Source organism: Panthera tigris, chromosome A2 (genome assembly GCF_018350195.1).
Source record: "Panthera tigris isolate Pti1 chromosome A2, P.tigris_Pti1_mat1.1, whole genome shotgun sequence".
NCBI classification, from domain to species: domain Eukaryota; kingdom Metazoa; phylum Chordata; class Mammalia; order Carnivora; family Felidae; genus Panthera; species Panthera tigris.
In genome coordinates, this window is record NC_056661.1 from 165,186,980 (window position 1) to 165,210,226 (window position 23,247).

Below are 23,247 nucleotides of genomic sequence, written 5' to 3' on the forward strand. Positions count from 1 at the left end.
GGCGGAGAGGAGCCCCGACGCATTTGGGCTTCGCCCTGCCCGGAGCGGCGGGTCGGCGGGTCGGCGGGTCGGCGGGCGGGAGAGGCTGGCGGCCGGCGCGTCCCCCCGGCCTCGCGAGGCCCCCGGAGAGGAGTGGCGGGGCCCTCCTGTCGCGCTGGGACGCGGCGGCCCGTGGAATCCCTCTCCCTGGGGTCGTGCCCCCCACGTGTGTGACCTTTGTTCGCCGTCACACGGTCCGGCGTGGGCACGCGGGCGTGTCGCCCCGCGGCGGGCACGGTCCCCGCGAGCAGAGGGTGATGCCGCGCGCGCTTCAGTTTCAGGCGAACCGAGGTTCCCGAGTCATCTCTTCCTGGAGCAGCGCAGCCCGCCGCCGCCGCCACCGCCCCCCACGCTCCTCAGCGGCGCGCACCCCGTGCCCGCCCCCAGCCCCCTGCCGTTCACCCAGCCCGGGCCAGCGTTCAGCCAGCAGGGCCAGCAGCCCGTGTTCCCCAGGGAGAGGCCCGTGAGGCCAGCGCTGCAGCCGCCGGGGCCGCTGGGGATCCTGCACTTCAGCCAGCCGGGCTCGGCGGCCACGCGGCCCTTCATCCCGCCGCGGCAGCCCTTCCTGCCCGGCCCGGGCCAGCCCTTCCTGCCCGCGCACGCGCAGCCCAGCCTGCAGGTATGCGGGGGAGGGGCGCCGCGGCGACCTGGGGCGCGGGGACCCCGTTGGAAGAGCCAGGGCCTCGCCCGAAACGCGCTGCTTTCTCGACAGGATCGTTTATCTCCTCGGCCGGAGAAATGCGAAAAGCCATGGTCAGCTTTGGGGAAATGAAAACATTGCGAGAGGCCGTACTGCTGATAAAGTTAGGGCAGGCTCTTTGCTCCTCGTCGCAGGATTCTTAAAGGGGTTTCCAGCGGAAGTAAGGTTCTTTGTCCACTTAGGTTCCTGCAGTGGCGGAGCAGAAAGATTCTGTGCGCCGCGGGGAAGGAGAGTGTCGCCGCGGCCCGTTATTTGAAAGATTTGAGTGCCCTCTGCTGTGGGTCACGCTTCATGGGCTCCTTGAGTTCCGGGAGCTCTTGCTGGCCCCTACTTTCTGCCTGTCCTTCAGGTTTACTGTAAAGACCCATCACGATGGTACGCCCGGCTCAACCGTCTGGAAACACAGACTACCCAAAGTGGAAAAAGGAAAACGATTGTTATTTAGATTGCTAACGTGCGATAAAATGTTTCTTCTTTGAGTAGAAGTAAAAGGGACTTCTTTGAGTAGACAGAATTATTCCCCCCAAAATGAAGAAATCCCGTCCTGTAGGAAAGGTCACCACCCACAGGGGGGCGCCCGTGGCTCCCGTGCCCCCTCAGCGGGCGCGCGCCCCTCCGGTGCTGCAGCCGTTCCAGTTGGCACAGTAGTGTGAGCTCCTCTTCCCGGCTCGCTTTTCTCTGCAGCATTTGAAAGTGCCTTGCAGGATTACACCTTCCGGCTGTCGGCTGTCGGCTGTCGTTCGTTTGGGGCATCTTTATCGGTCCCGGTACGTGGGTGTCAGAAACTGTGCTCCCGGCAGCATCCTTACTTGTTTCCTTAGATCCCTGGAATTTGGAGGTTAAAAGGACTCAGCGCAAATAGAAGGTGTAAGAGATCGCTTTTGGCTTGTTACCGGGTTTTAGGTGATACGACCTCTGTCGGCAAATCTAAGATGAAATTTCAGTGCCCTTCAAGTTGCTGGTGTCGGGGGTTTAAAGAAACGGCCGAATTGCAGCGTACCTAGGAAGCGCGTTTGTAACTGTTGTCTGTCTTTGTTTTGGCACCAAGGGGCCCCTTCACCCGCCGCTGCCCCCTCCGCACCAGCCCCAGCCGCAGCCGCAGCCGCAGCCCCCGCTCCAGCCGCAGCACCAGCCTCCCCTGCAGCCGCCCCCGCAGCACCAGCCGCCCCCGCAGCCGCAGCACCAGCCCCCGCACCAGCCGCAGCCGCACCAGCACCACCACCACCTGTCCGTCCCTCCGCCGCCGCTGATGCCCGTGTCGCAGCCGCACTTCCGGCCTCACATCCAGACGGCCCAGCCGCAGCCCGGCGGCGCTCGGATGCAGTGTCCCCAGCGCCAGGGGCTCAGGCATGTAAGTGGCCCGCTGCCTTCGGCTGTCTTTCCGGCGCACCTTTGAAGGCACCGAACTTAAGGGGCAGAGCTGGTGAGGCGGCGTGTTTTCCAGCTCCGCTCTAATTCCTGAAACATGGGTAGTACGTTTCTCTGAAGGGAGTGTGTGTGTCAAAGACTGCTTAGGAAATTGATTTTCTTGACTGCAGGAATTAATGAAGTCCCTTTTGTGCTGGGAAGACTGTATTAACATTATTTACTTCTTCATCATCTTATGTGGGTATATCTAGATCCTCTTATTTATTTATTTTTTTTACATTTATTTATTTTTGAGAGATAGAGACAGCATGAGCAGGGGAGGGGCAGAGAGAGAGGGAGACGCAGAATCGGAAACGGGCTCCAGGCTCTGAGCAGTCAGCACAGAGCCCGACGTGGGGTTCGAACCCACGAACCGGGAGATCGTGACCTGAGCCAAAGTCAGCTGCTTAACCGACTGAGCCACCCAGGCGCCCCTAGATACTCTTACAGTGGTGGATACCGTTAGTGGACACATAACGTTAGGAAACCCTACTTTTGGGCGATGGCCACTCTGTCTTAACCACTGCCTTTTTTTGTTGTTGGCTGTATCGTCTCTGCGTCCTTGTGCTCTGCATAAATAAATGGGTTCAGGTGGAGTTGACTGGACAGCCTCTTGCTAGGCACCATCTGAGTTCCTGGGAAAGCAGCAGTGGACAAGAGACAAGTTTCCTATCCTCGTGAAGCCTGTATTTAACTGCGGGAGGTCATCAGTGCATCTGTGAGGACACAGTCTCAGGTGCCCTCAGCAGGTGTGCTGTGTGGCCTGTCACTTATCGAAGGGAGCTATGGAGAGTGCATTGCTTTAAAAATAAAAGACAGTAGTCATTGCTATTGCCTTGTCCTCCATTAAATAACTCTATAAAGAGACTAATGGTTAGAATTGTGGGCCAAGGTCAGATAATTGGGCTTTCCTTTTAGTACTCTCCCTTTGACCTTGAGCTTCCAGGGTGTCGCTTAGCTACTTTTAATCTCAGTTTTTCTCATACCTGCTTTCTTTCTTAGAGTAACGTTGAGACTAACGATACAAGAAATGAGGAAGGGGGGACCTTGGCGGCCCGGTTGGTTGAGCATCCAGCTGTTGATTTTGGCCCAGGTCATGATCTTGTGGTTCATGGGTTTGAGTCTCATGTGGGCCTCTGTAGTGACAGCCTGGAGCCTGCTTAGGACTCTCTCTTTCTCCCTCTGTCTGCCCCTCTCTCCTCTCACCCTCCCACCCCCCTCCCACACTGATAGATAGATAGATAAGTAAATAAATAAACTTTAAAAAAAAAGAAAAGAGGAAGGAGTTTGGGAAAGATGCATTGTAATTTAGACTTCATTGTGTTAGAGCAATGGCAGACTGTGTCCCTAGCCTCGTGCCCGTAAACAATGGCCTGCGTGCTCTTGGAGCTTAGTGCTCCTACAGCCGGCTCCTACCTCTAAGCTCCTCCCAGGGTCGTGTCTCTGTTAAGAATCCCAGGGACGAGCATCACTAAGACTTTCCCCTCAGATAAAACTTTCAAGCACGTTTCTCACGCAGAGAGCAGTTTTTCTTAGGATGCTGACTTACCGCTTCGCTCTTTTTCTTGTGCCGCTGTAAATTCCGGGACCCGGTGAAAGTGGTGCCAGTCATCCTTTGCCGGCCCCATCAGTTCTGCTAAAAGCGTCAGTCCCCACACTGAGGCACCGCTACAGCCAGCTGGTGTAATTTCCATTAAAGAGGAACTTGTCTGTAGGCAAATATGATAGCCTTGACCGTCCTGATCCTCAGCATAATGGTGTGCTGCCCCAGAGCGCAGGAACACTGATGCGCGAAGGCGAGTGTTCACCGGGGAAAGCTATCTCCACCCCAAAGAGAACTCGCTCACTAATTAAAATGATTTTTACCATGTTTTCATCCACTAATGTGCCTTTTTATCTTTCTCCCAAGTATCCAGTTATAATTCGACTTCTTTCTTCTTGTGATAGAACACAACTTCTCAGAACGTAACCAAGCGGCCAATGCAGCAAATGCAGCCCACCGCTCCCAGGAACAGTAACCTGCGCGAGCTACCGATCGCGCCGTCGCACGTCTTGGATATGGGCAGCAGTCGCTGCTCCACGGCCTCGGCTCAAGTGAAACCTGTCATCAGCACGTCGCCACCCTCGAGGCCGGGGGCGGGGTCCAGGGCCGCACCGGGGAAGACCGAAGCCAAGGTCAAGCCGCTCAGCCCTGTGGTTCAACCCAAAGAAGAAGCAAAAACAGAACCAGAGGTAGGACTTTCTTTATTAAGAAATAATTTGGGCCCAAACAGGAAGTCTTACAATAAATTTGTACTTTTTAGTTTACTCTCATCCGGCGAGTTTTTCGTAAAATTTGGCCACGGTTTTTCATCTGGTTCCTTTGAACCCAGCAGCCTTCACGGAGGACACGCTGTCATTTCCACGTGTTTACGGTATCGGATTGCATTTGTGTTTTGTGCATCTGCACGTGTTGCCACAGAGCCTGTCCCCTCCTCACGGGAGCGAGCAAATCACTTCTGGAGACGGCCGAGATCGTAAATACCTGAGGCGTTACGGCCCAGCCGGTCTTCATAATCACTCACCTCTACTGTCTTAGCACAGAAGGCCTCGTGGACCATTCCGCATCAGCAGGCGTGGCCGTGTGCCGGTAAAACTTCCGACAGAACCAAGCTTCGGGCCGGATTTGGCTTGAGGGCTGTCGTTAGCCGATCTCGGACGTAGATGTACTGTTAACGTTTCTGTGACTGTTTCTCTTTGCCCCTCTACTGGGAGATGGGGCCACTTTGACCTTTGGCCTCGAAACGAGATTTTGCGGGCAGCTTTCTTCTGTTGTGAATTCTGTGTATTATCAAATAGAATAAGTCGTATAATAAATGCAGGACAGTATTTTCCATGGTTTCCAACTAAGATCTTATTTGTACCTCGACTTCGTTTTGGTCACTTGGTTACTTTTTGTTTAGGAGTGGCTCAGTGTTAGTACGGTGTTGGTCATCAACTTTTTAATTGTCTCTTGTTTACTATTAGTAAAGTCCGTGGTTGGGACAAAGCCCTGGGGGCCACTGATCTGTAAAAGAAACGGATCTGCTTGCCCGATGCTTTGTGTGGTAGGGGTTTGTGTGGTAGGGGTTTAGTTCCGGGTTGCTCCCCAGAAATGCAGATGCAGAAGTTGAGCGGTCGCTGTCAGATGGAGGTTCTCACCGAGCGGCTGGGAGTCTGCTGTCGCGCGGGTCAGCACCACACCCTGAAACGGCCCACCGTTGCTAGCCGAGGCGTTTGTGCTGGCAGGTGGGAAGAGGTCAGGTCAGCATGAGGAAGGTCCACCAATATTTTTAAAAACGATGTACGACACGTAGTAAGTTAGTATCACTTGTTAACGTGACATGATGAAAGGATAAGAGTTTCATTACTGGCACCTGGGTGGCCTAGGCAGTTAAGTGTCTGACCCTTGATTTCCGCTCAGATCATGATCTCACGGTTTGTGGGCTCTGCTGACAGCTCCGAGCCTGCTTGCGATATTCTCTCTATTGTCTGTCTGTCTCTCTCCCTCTCTCTCCCTCTCTCTCCCTCTCTCTCCCTCTCTCTCTCTCTCTCCCTCTCTCCCTCTCTCCCTCTCTCCCTCTCTCCCTCTCTCCCTCTCTCCCTCTCTCTCTCTCTCTCTCCCTCTCTCCCTCCCCCTCTCCCCCCTTCTCCCTCCCCTCCCCATCCCTCCCCCCTCTTTTGTCCCTCCCCTGCTCTCTCTCTCTCTCTCTCCAGAATAAAAAAAAGAAGTTTCCGTAGATAACAATAGAGGCATGAAAGAATGAGCCACGTTTAGTTCTCTTTCAGTTGAAATTGGGGGCTGGGGTCAGATTTTCCTAATAAATTATTGCTACCAAACGAGGAATGTGAACCTCAAGTAGAAATTCTGAGTTAACGTTTACAAAGACCACGTTAGAGAAAGTCTGACTTTTTTGGTTTTAAGATCGATGTATGAAAACGTTATGTAGATTTACTGACCGGATAGGGGTAGTTTATAAAAAGGAATTTTGCTGAAAACTTTATCCTGGTTTTAGTCGTATAGCTAGCGCCTGCCTTGTACGTTGTGACCTGATTTAGTTCAGAAAAAATGAAGTCACGTAAGTCACATTATTTTCACTGTGACAGTGGTTAAATAATATGAGAAAAGTGAGCTTTGGGCATGTCGCTAGCCACTCGTTGCTGTTCTTTTTCACCGTAGTTGATCTAAAAATACAGGCTTCTGCGGAAGCTTTCTGTAGAATCCAGCAGGTGCCATGAATGCGAAATGAAACTTGCGGGTAGCCATAGTGTGAGTCGAATGTCCTTATTTTTTTGCTTTTAATTTTATGTACACATAGAATGGGACCAAGAGTAACATGGTTTTCCTTTTTAAAAATCTTAGGTAAATATGGTTTATTTTCCTACTCTCATTCAATTGCTAATGATAGAATAAAGGGCAAATCCAAGTATTTTTACCTACGTACTTGTGTACTCGAACATACTTTATTTAACTCTTGCTTGTTTGGGAGAAACCTTAGTGTTAATTTTTCCTCTGTTGATGAAACAGTGGGCCCTGTGGCCTTGCCGCTCTCCCCCAGCAGTCTGCTGCTCCCTGAGTGCCCGGCCCCAGTGCCTTTGGGACAGCCGTCCCCGTCTTACTGTTCTTCTGCTTTTCCCTTGCTCTGGACACCTACCTGTGTAGCTCTTGTCTGCCTTCAGTTTGCTATTTCAGACCTACCTTAGATTTTGAAATCAGATGGCCGAGTTGGTCGGAATTGCTTCTGAAACGCCAGGCCAGTCCTGATGAGGCCCTGACTCTGTCCTGTAGGTCAAGTGCGTCGGCTCTGGGTGTCTTCAGCTGCCTTTTGATCTTCTTTCCCATTTCTTAAGATTTATTTGTTAGTAGCTGAAGTGTAGAGAGATTAAATCCTATTATGTTCTTCTGTAGAAGATCTCTGGATGAGGGTATCTATGATTTTTTTTAGTTATAATTTTTAACGAATGCTTAACTTTTAATAAACTTTCTTCATGGGATGCTCTGCCTGAAAGTTACTGAACTTTTTCAAAGATTTCTTTTGATAGACTTTCAGAATGGTTTGGGGCTGGCATATTAAAGGCCTTCCTTATATACCATTAATATTCCAATACTGCAATTGGCAGCATTTTGATTCTGAGGAGAGTGCATGAGTTCAAGGTCAGAGAGATTGACTTGTGCTGTTCATTATAACCAATTATTCTGTGACAAATGAGTTTGAGATCAGGCTGAAAATTCTGTACGAAAAATCAATAGTTCTAATCAGGCCCTTTCAGATCATTTATACCCACCTTTTGTTGGTTCGTCAGAGAGGAGCCAGATAAAACCTGTGTGACAGCACGGTCTCCCTACTGTTGGCGTTTCCATTCGAAACATATTTTGATATCTTAAATGAATAGTTTAATTGGTTTCAAACTTGTAAATGAGTGGAAATTTACATTATTTCGTTTTTAATATTCTGATAAGATTTTCCAAATTAGCTTTAGCTGTGTAATTTTTTTTCCCCTCCCCAGAGGAAAGAGTTCTACTTAAAGTCTGTAAGCAGATTTTGAATGGCTTTTTGCAGGCCCTGAATCGGGCGTATTTGGAAAGTGCGTCTCCTCCGTGGTCCCCCGCCCCAGTTCTGCACAGTAAGCCGGGCGTGTTTTCTCTTGCAGTTTCCCGATGAAGATGAGGAGACGCGCCTCTACCGCCTGAAGATCGAGGAGCAGAAGCGCCTCCGAGAAGAGATCCTGAAGCAGAAGGAGCTGCGGCGGCAGCAGCAGGCGGGCGCCAGGAAGAAGGAGCTGCTGGAGAGGCTGGCCCAGCAGCAGCTGCACCTGCCCGCAGCCTCGGCCGAGCCGGACGAGCAGGCGGCCTCACCGGCCCCCGCCAACGGGAACCCGCTCTTGCCCTTCCCGGGCGCGCAGCCTAGACCGAATGTGAAAAACAGACTCCTTGTGAAAAACCAGGACGGCCCCGTTTCGAACGTTCAGCCCAAAATGTCCAACTTTGCGCCGGCCGGCGCTCCGGGGCAGTACCAAGGACAGCAGACGAAACCGCCCAAGCACCCGAGGCAGGCCAGGGCCGTCCCTCAGAGTCCGGGCCCGCACAGGGTCCCGCAGGGGAAGCCCGCGGACGCGGAGGGGCCGCCACCCCCCTCGCAGAGTGCTCGAGCCGCCCTCCAGGGCCGGCCCCCGGACGCCAAGCCCGGCGCCAAGAGGACGGTCATGCACCGGGCCGGCAGCGGCGGCGGAGACGGGCCGCACGTCAGCTCCAAGGTCAGGGTGATTAAGTTGTCAGGCGGGGTAAGTTGACGAGGTCACCAGCGCCTCTTGGAATCTGCGCCTCACGTACAGTGTCCTCGTCCTGTACAGGGGAGGGTTGGAAGAGGGCAGCCTGCTAGAATCACGCGGTCCAGCCTCTGAGCGCCCGAGTCCAGTGGTCAGGGTTGTCGTAAGTTCCCCTTCTGACCTTCCGGTTCCCCCGGGTCTTCACGAAAGGCCAGCGTGGCAGCCCCAGGGCGGATGCTTCTCAGTTTTAGCTTTTCCTTTCGTAGGTAATTTGTGACAGAATCGCCAGGTTGTTGTAAAAATTAAGTTCCCTTCACCCGCAAACAAGTACCTGTTGTGTGTAGCTTCAGATTCAGGGAGGCCCCGCGGCTGGGGGACAGGCCACTTCTCAGCAGCATTGTCTCCAGGACTGTCATCTTGTGTGTTCCGAGCTGGTCTCTCTCGTTTTAGAAGACAGAGGCTTAGCAGAGTTCTCCAGGGAGGCCACGTGGGTCGTGTGGTCCCGGGGGGAGCGCAGCCGGCTTCTCTCCGCGTTTCTGAGCGGTCCCCGTGCTCGAGCATTCTCGGTGAGGGCCAGCTTGGCGGTCTGGGTAAGGGTGGCACTCGGAGGTGCCGCGGACGGTCCCCGCCGCACGAGGCTCTGTAGGCCACACGCTCCTTGCTCCCCGCGCAGAAGGGGACTCACAGCCTGTTCCGGCGGCAGTGAGACGGGGGGCAGGGCAGCCGGGGCTCCGGTCCAGGGAGAAGGCCACGCACCGGGTTAGGGACAGCCCATGGCTGCTCCTGTGAGTCGCTGACCTCCAACGCCTTTGTTCCTGGGTCCGTATAAAAGTGTGACTTCCTCGCATGCTGTAGCAACAGTTTTGGTAGAATGATAGGAATTGTAAATCCCATATTCAGCAGACCCTGTGATATTTTTCCAAATCTGTTTTTTCTCCCCTCCATTTGTTGTGATTCAAAATGTTGATAAGCAAGTGGCCTGTGTCACCGCAGCTTGTGTTAACATTGTGCGAGTTTGTTTTCTTGAGGCGAGAACCCAAGCGTTAATCAGTTTTATGGTATCTGTGGCCTTTTGTTCTGGCTTTGTCTGAGGCATACTTAATTTCTCTCTCTCTCTCTCTCTCTCTCTCTCTCTCTCTCTCTCTCTCTGTCTTTTTTTTTTTTTAATTGAGTTAAAAACTTAGGAGGAGGGGCCATGGGGCCATGGCTGGGAATAGACCTTTTCTTGTGGCCCCTGTGCCTGGTACAGTGTGGTGATGTGGCCTGTGTGAAAGTGAGGGCCGCTGGTGGGCTGGGATGTGCAGGGCACCACTCTGCTCTGAAAGCGACTTTCAAACCAGTTAGCACCTTTCCTTTAAAAAATTTATCTACTTAAGTTTTTGCTGTCTTTTTCTCCAGTAGGGGAGGGGGAATTTTTTTTTTTTTTTTATCAGACTGTATTCCAAAATCATGCTGTATAATTTTATAATACGCAGAAAAACAACAGAGGAGTTTTACATAAAAATAGCTGCATGCCAAAATTTGGAACAGCTTTCTTTAGCTCTCCTTTTAATTCCTAAGTTTTAAGTTTACTAACCGACACGTTTTGTATCTTACGATTTATCTTAGCAAGTCCTGTAGTAGTGTGTTGGCAACTTTTGAATTATTGGAGGGTAAACATCTCTTGTTTGTATCTCTCTGAAACAGAAAAAATAGTATTTCCCTAAAGGCCTCGGGGTTTTTCTTTTGTAGGTAGGAAGGAACTATTCTTTAGAAAAAAATTTTTTTTTTATTTTTGAGAGAGAAGGAGCACACGCCAGCAGGGGAGTGGTGGAGAGAGGGAGACACAGAATCGGAAGCAGGCTCCAGGCTCTGAGCTGTCAGCACAGAGCCCGATGCGGGGCTCGAACCCACGAACTGCATCATGACCTGGGCTGAAGTTGGACGCCCAACCGAGCCCCCCGGGCATCCTGAGGAAGGAACTGTTTTAAGAGAACACATTCTTAGCTGTACCTGCTGATGCGGAGGGGAAATGGTTCCGTTCCGGCATTTCTCCTGTCGTTTCTGCCCCTGCCAGCCTGCCCTCTTCCCGGAGACGGTGGCACGAACACTGGGGGCTCAGCTGGTACCGTGTAAGGGGCCGACGGGGGCTCACCTGTCACACCTCTGCAGAGTATCACGTGTGCGTCTCACCTTTCTAGTTACTTACTGAATGAAAGCATCTTGTTGTCTGTCCACGTTCTGTTTGTGTCTTGCTGTGAGCCCTGGACTTCTTTGCATCCTGTTAGTACAAAACACATACATTGTGTATTGTATTGATAAGGTTTCCTAGAGATTTACTCTGGAGAGAATTTTGTTTAGTTTTTTCTAACCTGTACTGGCATCAAATCTGTGTCGTTAGAATTATTCTTTGCATTCAGTAGGCTCCTCTAGTCTGCTGTCTGGTTTCTAGACGGGACCCGGGACTGTGGTGGTACATAGTGGCCTGCTAAAGTGGTCCTGGTGGCCACTAAAGTAGGTGTCCACAGGATTGCTAGGGAAGCAGAAATGTCTTGGAACTCTTACTCTGACAGGCAAATTGGAAATATCTTAAAATTTAATGAGAATTCTCAATTTACTTGTGGGGCTGTTGTGAACCAACGCGGAATTCTCTTGTTATTTTCCATATTTTATTTGTAATCAAATAATTACTTTTGGATTTTATTAAGTTGGGTTTTTTACAATGTGAAAGAGCCCGAGTCTTAAGGCAGTCGTTGTTTTTAGTCTTCTTTTTTATTAGGTTCATTGTCTTTAAAATGATGTGATTTTGAGAGAGGGTGTGTGTGCAGCAGAGGAGGAGCAGAGGGAGAGGGAGAGGGAGAGAGAGAGAGAGAAAGAGAGAAAGAGAATCCCGAGCAGGCTCTGCACTGTCCATCATGGGGCTGGATCCCACGAACCGTGAGATCATGACCTGGGCTGAAATCAAGAGTTGGATGCTTAACTGGCTGAGCCACCCAGACGCCCCTATGGTGATTTTAATGCACCCTCATCATCGTAAGAGAATTTCTAGTTTTTTAATATCCTCTCTCTTTATTGTGGTTAATGCATCACGGGCACAGGAAGCATTTTCAGAAAGAACTTAGTAAAAATTCTTTCTTGGTATTGGTTCTCACAGTCGCGGTGACCATGGTCGTGGTTAAGGTCCAGGAGTGGTTCTTCATCTTGCTCAGGGGCTGTTGGCATCCTGCCGGTGGTTGGTCCTCGTGAAATTCCCTTCTGTGGAACGTAGACGTTGCAGCTGTCCCTCGCCGGGACCGAGAGCTCGCGTGTGCGCGCGGAGGTGCCACGTGGTGGGGACAGCGTGGCTGTGTGTGAGGGAGCCCCGTGTTTGGACGGGCATTTGTCTTCCGTTGTTTGGGGCCCTGAACTGCCAGTTCATTTGTCTGAACCCAAGTCTCCAGGCTGCGGACGGGGTTTTTAAAGTTGTGGGAAAGGAGGAGATGAACCTTCTGGCACGTGGAAGGCCCTCCACGCATGTCTGTTTGCTTTTTAGGTGCTCCCAAGGCCCATTCCAGGAATGCAGGCTGTGATTTCATGCCCTAAATAGTAGTAGTTACCGTCCATCGGGTGCATAGCATGTACTCACGGCATCTGGATGAGGCGGATACTTGTGTTCCCATTTTACAGGTGAGTAGACGGAGTCTCAGAGAGGTTGTGTTAGCAGCCCAGGGTAGAGCTAAGTTTTTTACCAATGTTTGTAACAGTTGTTTTTGCTGCTGCCTTTTTCCGGTGTTAGTTGATGAGGGATAATATTCTGCCGTTTCCAGTGAGTACATAGAGTTGGTCCAGAAGAGTTCTGCCAGGGGCTTCTGGAAGAAGTGTGACGATTAGGTTTCATTTTTCTTGCCGAGCCCTAGTGGTGGCTCCCGACTGGAGAGTGTTGGGGAGCGTCCGGAAGTAGGAAAATGCCGCGAGGGGTGCGCGGCCGCAGCTGCGGGTGCGGGACTGGAGAGGGGCCGGGTTTCCATCATTCCTGTTCTGGAACCTGTGTTAACGTGGGGGTAGGCTCCTGGCCCCCGGCCCGCCGGCGTGAGGGACAGTGTGGCCTGGCCGCGTGCAGCCCTACTTGCCGTGTGCCGCGAGCGAACCTTTGAACATTGCTGGGGAAGTCAAATTAGGCCACGTTTTATATTTAAAACACTGAGATGAAAACCTGGGGAATTTGCAGTTTAACGAGACCTTTGTTGTGAGGCGCTCCACGTACGTGTGGATTTTAGTTTTTTCGTATCTTGTCCAGCTTTGCTAGAATGAGTGTCTGAGGAGTGGCGGGTTATGAAGAGTGTTGAATATTGGCAAATGCTTCCAAAATTTCACGTGCCTCCTCGAAGGTACTTATGTAAGTGACCTCCCTAAAGAATTGTGTTTGATGGAATGATCAGATTACTGAAGATCTGGAAATATTCTCCATTTGCTCGTGTCTCAGAAAGCTACTTAAGTATTTAGTTTTCAGAAGCCAAAAGAGCAGTCTCGTTAACTCATAGTTTTGTTCATAACGCATACAGAATCCAGAAAAACTATTCGAGTGACACGAGAGCAAATACAAACATATAAAGCGTTTCCTCGACGTGAACTTGCCATAGTCCTCCAGCCGTCCTTTGGGACCAGACACCAGAGAACCGGGACCGGGGCGGGCGCGTGCCCCGGGCCCTCCTTCGTTCAGGACCTTAGTGGGGACTGCCGCCCCGTCTTCCAGGTTCGGGCCTCGGGGAACCTCGGTTGGCGGCCCCAGCGAAGCCCGGCGTCCCCGGGAGAACGGGGCCGGCTTTCCCGCGCGGGCCGTGGGCCGTGGGCCGTGGTTCCGCGTGTGGCGAGCGACGCGGTGCCCGCGCGCAGGGCGGCAGGTCCCTGGACGCCGCTGCCGTCTCCTTCCAGCTCGAGGAAGAGACGGCCTCTTTGCAGCGGCGGTCGCCGGTGTTCTTGAAGGAAATGAAAGCAGATTCTGAATTCAGCGGCTTACTCTCCTCGAGGTCATAAAATTAAGAGTTTGGCGGCAAATGAAGGAACCGGTGCTTTGTTCTGCTGGCCGCGCAGAGAAAAGGGGGACGCGCGGAACGCCTCAGCAGGGGAGCCGGCTGTCCCATCGCGAGGCTCCTGTGTCTTATTTTTAAAAGGCTGTCAGAATGCCGCGCGCGGCAAGTCCCGATTTACTCGCGCGTGCGCGCGAGCTCGCTTCCGGGGTTCCTCCCGCATTTGTGCCCGCTCGCGGTCTCTCGGATCTCCTCCAGAGGTGGTGGGGGCGACGTGCCTACCTGACCTCTCGCGTGTGGCGGAGGGTGGTTGACTTCGGGGAGAACGTCCGTGTGAGAGAAGTTGCGAAAGTCGTATGAGGACTTCCCGTGCCCCTTTTACCCGATTGACCGGGCTGTGTTTTACCACGTTTGCGTTATCGGTGTTTCTTTTTGCCCTTCTACACACACACACACACACACACACACACACACACACACACACACACACACACTTTCTCGCTGTTCTGAGAGTGGGCTGGAGACACCCCCGTGTTGCCTCAGTATTGAGGTGTTGTCTCACAAAACCGCACTCAGACATCCTCACGACTCAGAACATCTCACGGCGATACGCATCACCGCCTAATCCACAGTACGTGTTCAGATTTCATCAGTTGTCCCGGTAACGTTCCTCACAGCCACCTTTCCGCAGTGTGGGGGTCCGGTCCCGGATGGCACATTGCGTTTAGTCTCCCTGACTCTGGGACGGAGCCTCGGCCTCCGTGTGTCTTGCCCTGGACTTTCTTTAAAGAGGGGAGGCTGATTATTTTGTCAGACGTCCTCTGGATTTGCCGTACTTTTCCTCGTGATCAGTTTCAGGTCATGCATTTTCGGCAGGAGCGGCACAGAAGGATACTGTGTCCTCCGTGGGTCCCGTCGGGGGGCGCCTGGCACATTTGTCCAGTGTTGGCCACTTCGATCGCTTGAGGAAGATGGCGCTTGCCAAGTGTCTGTGCCGTGCGGTTCCAGTCCTACCCCAGGTAACTGAGAAGTGACGTACGGGAAGGTACTTGAGACTGTGTAAATGTCTCATCTCTTGTCCGATCTTCACTGTTTTTTAGCAAGTGGTGATTTTTTTTTTTGATTACAAATTTTTTTTCATGTTAATTTTTTTAAGAGGGCATGTGAGCCGGGGAGGGGCAGAGAGGGAGAGAGAAAGAATCCCACGCAGGCTCTGCAGTGTTACCGTGGAGCCTGATGGGGGGCTCAGACTCACCAACCAACCGTGAGATCATGACCCGAGCGGAAATCAAGAGCCAGATGCTTAACTGACTGAGCCACCCGGGCGCCCCGAGCACTGGCGTCTTCCTGATGCCAGCACTTTTCTGTGCTTGCTGTGTAGCTTCCTCTTTACTCTTGTTCATTTGTTCATTCATTTACGGCAGTGCGAGCCTCTGGATTCTCATTTTGTCCAGTGAACTGCTACTGTCGTTACTGGTTTTGATGTTTGGATTGTTCCAGGCTGGCTCCGTGTTCTTTGATGCATCCATCGTTCTCTGAACACGTCCTGAGACCTGGTGCGAGAGGGGGTTGGGCCCGTGCTCCGTTTCCTGCTCAGCCGTGCGGTCCTGTCTCCGCAGTGAGAGCAGGTGCCTGCTGTGCTTCTGGGCCCTCCCAGCGCACACCCAGCCCTCCCCGGGCAGCTCCCGAGGCCGGAGGATGGACCAGAAGCAGATTCTGTTGTATATGACGTTTCTGGAAATAGGGCATTGACATGAGTAAAGCACCCTCTCTGACGTGTTGAGTTTATTTCTTGAGTTGCTTTTGTGTGAGAAAGCCGAGAATTCGGCATCCCTGTTTAAATATGAAACCCGAGGGTTGGGGTGGATGGGGGGCTAGCGAAGGCCTGTCCTTGTGGCAGGCGCTGAGGTGCGTGGTACTAAGCCGGGGTGGGGAGGTCTTGGCGGGTTTCTGAGGCTTCCCTCCTCTCCACGGCAGGGCGCAGGCAGGCTCGCCATATGTGGGGACCTTGCGTTTTGTGTGGTTTTGCGTTTTGTTCTGTTCCTTACGTGGGTCAGCACAGCTGCTGGACAGCCACAGCTAGGAGACACTGCAGCTTCCTCGGTGACTCTTGGGTGTGAGGGTCCTGCATTGGCTGCCAGCATTTATGAGCGGGGTGGTCGTGCTGGCGATTGTCCCAGCGGCGACGGGGCCACGTTGCTAGTTCAGCTGCGTAAGACTGCTCAGCAGACCAGGTGCTGGAAAAGCAGACAGCGACACGGTGTTGTGAGCAGTATGACAGGAGGACCTGAAGAAGTGACTTCAAGTGAAGAGTGTAGATCACTGGCTGAAGGAGGGCAGGGGAAAAGGAAAACGCCTTCTAGGATGATGGGGAAGAGCGTGTGTGAAGGTCCTGTGGCAGGAAAGTCACGGCCTGTTTTCCAGCTGCAGGAAGGCCAGTTTGGCCAGAGTGCAGGGGCCTTACAGGCTGTGTTAGGTGTTGGACCTTGATCGTGAGAGCAGCGGGAGCCATTGGAGAGTTTTCACAGAGGGATGACGGGCCTAGTATTTGATCCTTGCTTTTTTAAAGTACGCTTCTAAAACAGTCATTACATGCAGGCTTTTTTTCTGTTTTTACGACACAGGAAGTGATAGGCATGACTCCTGGGCGTTGGATTTAGAGACAGAAACGTTCATCCTGGGGACATCTGCCACCCACTGGGGACTCCTCCGCTGGGCGGGGGTGGGGGGGGGGTCGCAGCTTCTGTGCCTAGAACATAGGGGTGGAATCGGCCACCTTCACTGCCTCCCGCTGTCCGGACGTGCCCCGTTCCTGCCTCTGGCCCCCTCGCCACCTGCTGCGCGTGACCGCTGGTTTGCAGGGCTCTGTCGCCCGCTGCGGCCACTGACTGAGGCTGGGTTTGTTCCTCCATCTTTTTCAGTCTCCAGGATTTAGGACGGTGTCAAGCGCGTTACAGATATTTAAAAAGACGTCTGTTGAAATTTAGATGACACCAGTTAGCAAACTTTGGAAAAACCAAAAGTAGCATTAATCCTTATTATGGATTCTGGCCACGTTTTCAGGCTAACATTCGTGGTTCCTTCCCAGACTCCTCCTTTATTCAGTTTACGAGGTGGGGTTATATCAGACATACTGTTCGGCACCTTTGGGGGTTGCACTGAGCGGTGAGTGCGCGGTGCGGAGACCCGGGTCGGGGCAGGGTCACGCCACGTGCCCTGTGCTGAGCCGCCTCCCAGCGCGGAGGGCGCAGCTCTTCTGCTGACTCGCCTCATTCCTGGCCCAAGCGGACTTCGTGCTACGGGGTCAGGCAGTCCCCGGGAGCCTCAGGAAGGAGGGAAGTCGGGTGGAAGGGAGTTGGAAGTGAGGTCGGAGAGGACAGAGCTGCCACGGAGTTTTGTGACAGAAGGGACCTGGGAAGACCAGGCAGTCGGGGAGCTGGGTGTAAGAGAAGCTGCTGTAACGCGGGTGTGGGGAGCCAGGGGGGCCGGGGCCGGGGGTGGGGGTGAGCACCAGACCCTTCCCCGCTGGCTCCTGTCCCTCTCGGGGCGGTGGGGCCGTGGGGGGGTGGGGGGGTGGGGAGGCTGGCTGATTCCCTGTTACAGGTGCTGGCGAGCAGGAAAACGGCCGAAAGGCAAACCGCAGAAGAGAGGAAGGAACTCGGGGCAAGAATCTGGATTAGTCACGTGTTTGGGGACATGCGTATGCCAGAAACTTCCTTTCAGAGGAGAAGCTATTGTGCATAATTAGTTGTCTTTAAGAGCTTTGAAATGCTTTAGCGGGCAGAGTTCATAACTTTCAGAGAAACGACTGTTTAAGCGAAATTGGGGCAGAGTCGGCAGGTGTTCGTTGCAGGACAGAAGTAGTTCCTTGTAGTGAATCCGAATCTCTCTACATTAATTTTTGGGTTGCTTTAGGGCAGCGGTGCTGGGGAGTGAAGTGCTGAAATCAGAAATCAGGGTTTGCGAGCTCCCTCTCCCCAGTGGAATAGGAGTGGCTCCCCTGGGGGTCGGTGGGGGGGGGGGGTGGTCTCGGCTCAGTCCTTCTCCCTGACTTCCCACAGCTCCCCCTGCAGGGGCCTTCCCCATGCTGCCAAGTAGGTCGTCCAGGCTGCTCCTCGAGGGCCGCCTAGAAGCCTCTCTCCCCAGCCTGGAGCCTCCCCCTCGTGGGGTCTCATCTGGAAGAGCCCGCTGCCTTCTCCTCTTGAGAGCCTGGGGCGGGAGGTCCCCTCTGAGGCTTATGAACTCCAGAGGCCACTTAATTTTGCTGTTTCCGGATCTCCCCAAAGCCCAACTGATCTCAAAGCTAGAGCGGGGAGATGGCGCTGGAGAGACTGCCCGGTTCCCGAGTTCCTGCCGCGGTGAGCTCCGCGTCCCTGCCGTCGGGTCCTCACGCTTCGGGAAGCCCTGGCGCCTACGAGCCCCATGTGCCCTGCGCTCCCTAACCTTAGGGGTTTTGGTTCACGCCAGCTCACGTGGACCCACTGCTGAAATTTTACAGGAAGCATTTAAGACTTAGATTGTTCACGTGTTCGGCGTGAACAATCTAAGGATCGTGGGTTGCAGAGAATCGGACGCTGCAAATGCAAACCGTTCTCCCTTCCTGTTATGCTGCAACAATTTAATTAGGGCATTGACCCAGGAACCTGGAAAGAAAATGTTAGCCTGTTTATTTTCTTGCACCTTTTCTCCTTGAACAGTAGTCTTCAGAGACAAAATAGAGCCTTAAGTGTATTGATATTTCGAAAGTTGCTGTCGCGTGCATATCATTTATTGGCCAGATTCTGAGCGAGCCTTCCCAAGATTACGGGGCCAGGCCCGGCATTGTTGCAGTTAATAGAAACCTGTTCCGTGAGGTCTGCGGGCCGTGAGATCGGCAGCACTGGCGTGACAGTGAAGTGGGCCTTATCGGACGGAGAATTCCTAAGAGGCTGCCCTGGGACCCTAACCACTGTCCTTGTGTGTGTCCTGACAATGTTATCTGTCCTCTCAGTGCGGAGTATCAAATGTCTGTCACGAGTGCAGAAATTAATTTAATGTCACCTGAAGACATGCAATTAATCTTTTAGAGGTTTTCATAATACCTTTACAGAAAGAGTTGCCAGTTTGGCGGATTTGGATTTTGGGGTTTAGAAGAAGATAAGGAAAATTAATTTTTCATCAGGGTTAATACAAGCTAGCAGGGCCACAAAAGCTGAGAAAAACGGTTGGGGAATTTGTCAAGTGTTGTCACTCTAGAATAATGCTGCTTAGCGTCTGATAGGTGTAATCAAGAGTTGAGATTTCTATGGAGGGGGATTAATCAATTTGCTCACTAGTGAATGCAAGTCCGTGATATCACTTCTTCATGGGGTTTAAGAATGGAAATAAGATTTGATCTGTCAAATTGCAGGAGGCCCTGACATTATCAATAGGCGTTTTTATCTGTACATTTAAGCCATTTGTTATAAATAAATTTGTCCTAATGTTGGTGGCTACAGACCTCATTTTTTGGTAACGATTAAGCTGATAAAAAGTATTCCCTAAGCTTACTTAATTCAGGTAGTGCCTCTTACATAATTTAGAAGAGGAAAACTACTCTGAAAAGACATGTTTTATAGCAGTCATTAAAAGATAATCATTTGCGGAAAAAAAACAAACGACAAGATATTTCTGGTTTGTTTGGTCTGAGGCCGGCCAGCCTTCTTTTCTCCTCATCTGTGTTTCAGAGGAGGTGGAAGGTACTGAAAATCGTACGCAAATTGCTGCTGCGTGAGGAGTTTGAAAGGGAACTGTGCCCCCCCCCCCCCCCCCCACTCCCTGAGAAATTCACTCTCACAGTGAATTTTTTTTCAGGGTGCCTGGCTGGCTCAGTTGGGGGAGTGTGCAGCTCTTGACCTCAGGGTTGTGAGTTCGAGCCCCACGTTGGGGGTGGAGATTGCATAAAAATAATAAAATCTTAAAAAACCAAAACCAAACCAAAGTGAACTTACTTGTTTTGAACAGGACGTAAATCCACAAACGATCGGTTATTTCCTTACATTAATGTAACAGGGTTCTGAAAATCCTACTTTGAACAACGGGGTTTTTAAGTTCGCACGTGTGAGCGCTAAGGATTTTAGGGCCTCTTTGAGTGCTGTAACTGTGTGAGTTACGGGAGACCTCCAGGTGGGGGGTTCGGTGTGGTATGTGATCTTCATTCACCTTCATCCGTGTCCGTGTGCAAGTGTTAGGTATGAAACGATGCTCCTGGCCACCGCCTAGTAATTACTACATTAACCGGGTTTCACAGGTTACTTGGAATAATTCTGGAAGTTAGAATTTCTCCCCAGAATTAGCTTTTCATTGTGCTGATTTGAAAGAGAGTAGTTGATCCCTCCATTGACAAAATGAAACCTCTCCATTTTTCTTATAGAAGGGAACAGTTGCATAACTTAGATTTTGGCCTTCAGGGCTCAGTATGGTATTTAGGACAGCAACGCAGGGACCTTTTCCTTTTGGGTGACGGTTAGTCTGTTTGCTGAGAACAGTTATGGGGAAAGGCCGCCTCCTGGGAAGCGGCGTAGGACCTCGGAGACAGGAAGTCCCAGCAGTTACTGTGTGACCAGGGGTCTCGGGGTTTCCCTTTACAAAATGAGGATCATAGTTACCTTGGAGGGAGGATTGATGGAAAACTGCGTACCGACCCTAGTCCGCTTGTTGCATCGCAGACCCTCCCGAGAGGGGGACGTGGTAACACCTTGCAAGTTTCTGTTATAAAGTGTATGGTGCCATTCGTGGCTACCGAAGGTGTGCAGGATTGCCCTGAATATGAGCGACTCCAGAGCTGACCCGGGGCTTCCTCCGACTTTCCAGTAAACGGTTGATGGGAGCAGTGTTTCTGAAAAGCCGGGCAGTCGTCACGATCCCTGCCTGAGCGTGCCCCGTTCCGTGTGCTTCGTTGACTGAGCAAGTGACTGTGTCCACCCGCTCTGTCCCCTCTTGGAGGGTGCCATGGGGCCCCGGTTCCAGTGACCGCGATCGGGACAGCAGTGGCCACTACTGCTGTGAAGAAGCACGGAGCAGTGACTGGCCTGGGGAGTGCGGGGCGGGGGAGCGGGGTGCTCCAAGCAGGGAGAAGGACAGAGACCCCGTGCCTGTGCCTGTGAGTTTGTGTCCTGGGGCCAGAGCCGCAGGTGAGGTGCGGACCCACAGAAAAGGCGTCCCTCTTCTCAGGTGCTTTCTTAGAAGACCCGAAATGAGGTCTTTACACCACGTGGGACCCCTTTTCTTTACGTCGGAAGCCGTCGTTCTCCACTCTATAGAAGGAGAGTTTTCTCCTTGCAGATGAGGAGAGGAGAGGCCTTTGTGATACCTGTTTTCTTGCAGCTTTGGGGTCAAGCCTGCTTTAAAATGTAAACTTTTCTTGAAAATGAAAGTTTAGAACTTTGGTTTTCAGGGGTTTTATCTGACATTAACATCTCCTCTTACGATGTATTGCCACCAGTCTCTCAGCCAAAGTAGCAACGAAAATAATTTTGATTATTTGGAGTGTTTCTTGATTAAGTGTTTATGTTCTCAGTTCCCAGTTTAAAAATCACCAGATCACTAGCATTCTGTATTTATCATCCAAATACATACACATACCATCTACCTTAAAATAGGCAATTATAATATCTTGCTTTCAGTGTAAGCTTTTCTTTTTAATTTAAAGTTTACTATCGGGATGATCTTGTTTTTAAGCTTTGGATTGCTAAAGAAAAAAACTACGACAATATTCATTCTTTTTGTCCATCGTATACATGGACATCGTTCCTTTTAGGCCCCGTGTACCGGCTCACTATCTAGTCTCCAATGTGGCGTAATATTTCCCGAGGCACAAAAATAGTACTACTGACCTGAAGGCTGGCCTTTTGGTATCGTAGTGACATGTGGTCAGTGCCTGTGATCGACAGCGGCTGTAGCCTCACATTCTGATGTCATCCTCCTTTTTACGTAGCACGTTGAGAACCGCACGGTAAAGTATGATTTGCCGTTTATTGATTTATTCAGTAGCCATCTCAGTACCTTCAGCGCGCACGAGACATTCGGCTTGGTGAGCAAAGCAGACTTACGGGGTCTAAACCCCCGGTTTCTTCAGATGCTTGCGAGGCAGTGGGTGCTCTGGGCATCCTCGAACTTTTACCTTGCCGGGTGAACTTCCGGGGAGCTTATTCGGTTCCCTGAAGTCCGTGCGGCGGAAGGCTGTCCCGTACAGCTGGCCGGTACCGGTCCGCTTCTGCACGCGGCCGAACGCGGGGGGTGGGGGGGGGGCTCGGCCGGTAGACCATGGTGCCGCTGAGCCGTGCGGAGGATCTGGTGGGCCGGCCCTGTGTGCCCCCAGCACGCAGCCTCTTGTGGGGCCTGGGCTCCGCGTGAAGCGTCTGCTCGTGTGACAGGGAGAGATGTCCGTGAGGCCCGTACAGCTGAACACACGCGTAGGAGATACACGAGTCTTGCGCTAACGCGACTCCAGGACGTCAGAGAGATTAGTAAATGATGGACCGTTGGCTCTTACGAGGGATGAGGATGTGGTACGTATGTATCCTTATGAGACTCTCAGCGTTTTACGATAGAAAAATTCAGCGTCTACGAAGCTAGAGAGAGGTCACATAGCTCTTTAAGGCAGAGACTGAGACACTGCGCGCCCATGGGCTAGGTCACGGCCGGTCCCCCGGCTGGGGCGCCGGCTCGCTCCTTGGCTGGAAGGCCTGTGGAGAAGCTCTAGGAAACGCAGACCAGCAGCTTAAATGTCTGTGTGGATCGCGGTCTTGCAAAATGGCCTGCCTTCCGCGCACGGCTTCCATTTTTTTCACTTGGGGACGTTCCTCTGCAAGGTCGGCGTGACCCTCGGCTGGCACCGGCAGTGCACTTGGTAGAGGCACAGGGTCGCAGAACGTCGGGAGCACGCCCCTGGTTCAGCCTTCCCCAGCCTTAGCCGGACAGCCGTCGTCACCCAGGAGCCCTTAAAATAGGCCGGCGTCTGGGTCCCAGCTCCGCGGGGTCCGGTTGGATGGTTCTGGACTAAAGCCCGAGATGGCCCAGATTTGAACCGTCCCCAGGTGGCGAGTACGGAAACTGCGTGTCCCCGACTGGTCTGCGGCTGCGTGAGGAGAAGCCCCGAGGAGAAGGCGTGCCGTGTCCTCATCAGCAGGCACGACGTGCGCTGCCCGCCTGTAGCGGACGCCCGTCCCGGGCCGACAGCGCGTCCGGCCGGCCCCAGCGTGTCGCGGGTCTCGGGTCTCCATCACCGTCGCGTCTCCCGCCCGTGCGCCCCGCACGTTACCGCCTTCCGCGGGGACAGTCGGCCTCGCGTTCCTCGGGCGAGAGCTGCTTGGTCGTGGCGCGCGGTCCCCTTTCTGTGTGGGCGCATCCGGTCCGCTGACGTCTGGTGGGGTCCTCGCGCGCGCGCGCGGGGCCTCCTGCGGCTCTCTTCTCCCCCGGTGCCTTCGGCTTTTCTCTCGGGGACGTGCCAGCCTCCGAGGAGGCGCGGGAAGGTGCCCCGTCCTCCGCTCTCTTCCGGGAGAGGTAGTGTCACGGGCTGCCTGCTTCCTGAGGTAGGGACAGGGCTCACCAGTGAGTGCCTGTGGATTTTCCTGTGTGGGAGGGTCGGCATTACCAGTTCCGTGTCGCCTCGGACTTCCGGGTCGTCTCGCTTCTTGAATCAGTTTTCGGCACGGCGTTTCTGACGCCATCCGTCCGTGTCGCCTCAGTGGCCTGACTTCGTGTAAAGTTGTTCATGGTGTCCGCCTTCGCTTCTGCCGGGCCGGTGAGGTGAGTGGCTCTCTGCTCCTGAGTTTGGTGTGGTGTTTTGTGCCCTGTCTCCCGTCTTGATCA

The 23,247-nt window shown here is 52.7% G+C and overlaps 1 protein-coding gene across 2 annotated transcripts in view; it reads left to right on the forward strand.

Moving 5' to 3' along the window:
* RBM33 (RNA binding motif protein 33) overlaps positions 1-23,247 on the forward strand; it is a 134,514-nt gene that overhangs the window by 89,102 nt on the left and 22,165 nt on the right. For both annotated transcript variants that reach the window (XM_042976261.1, XM_042976270.1), the window contains exons 11-14: positions 315-658; positions 1,788-2,090; positions 4,094-4,378; positions 7,817-8,446. In XM_042976261.1, coding sequence (XP_042832195.1) covers positions 315-658; positions 1,788-2,090; positions 4,094-4,378; positions 7,817-8,446 — 1,562 coding nt within the window. The remainder of the gene's footprint in view (positions 1-314; positions 659-1,787; positions 2,091-4,093; positions 4,379-7,816; positions 8,447-23,247) is intronic.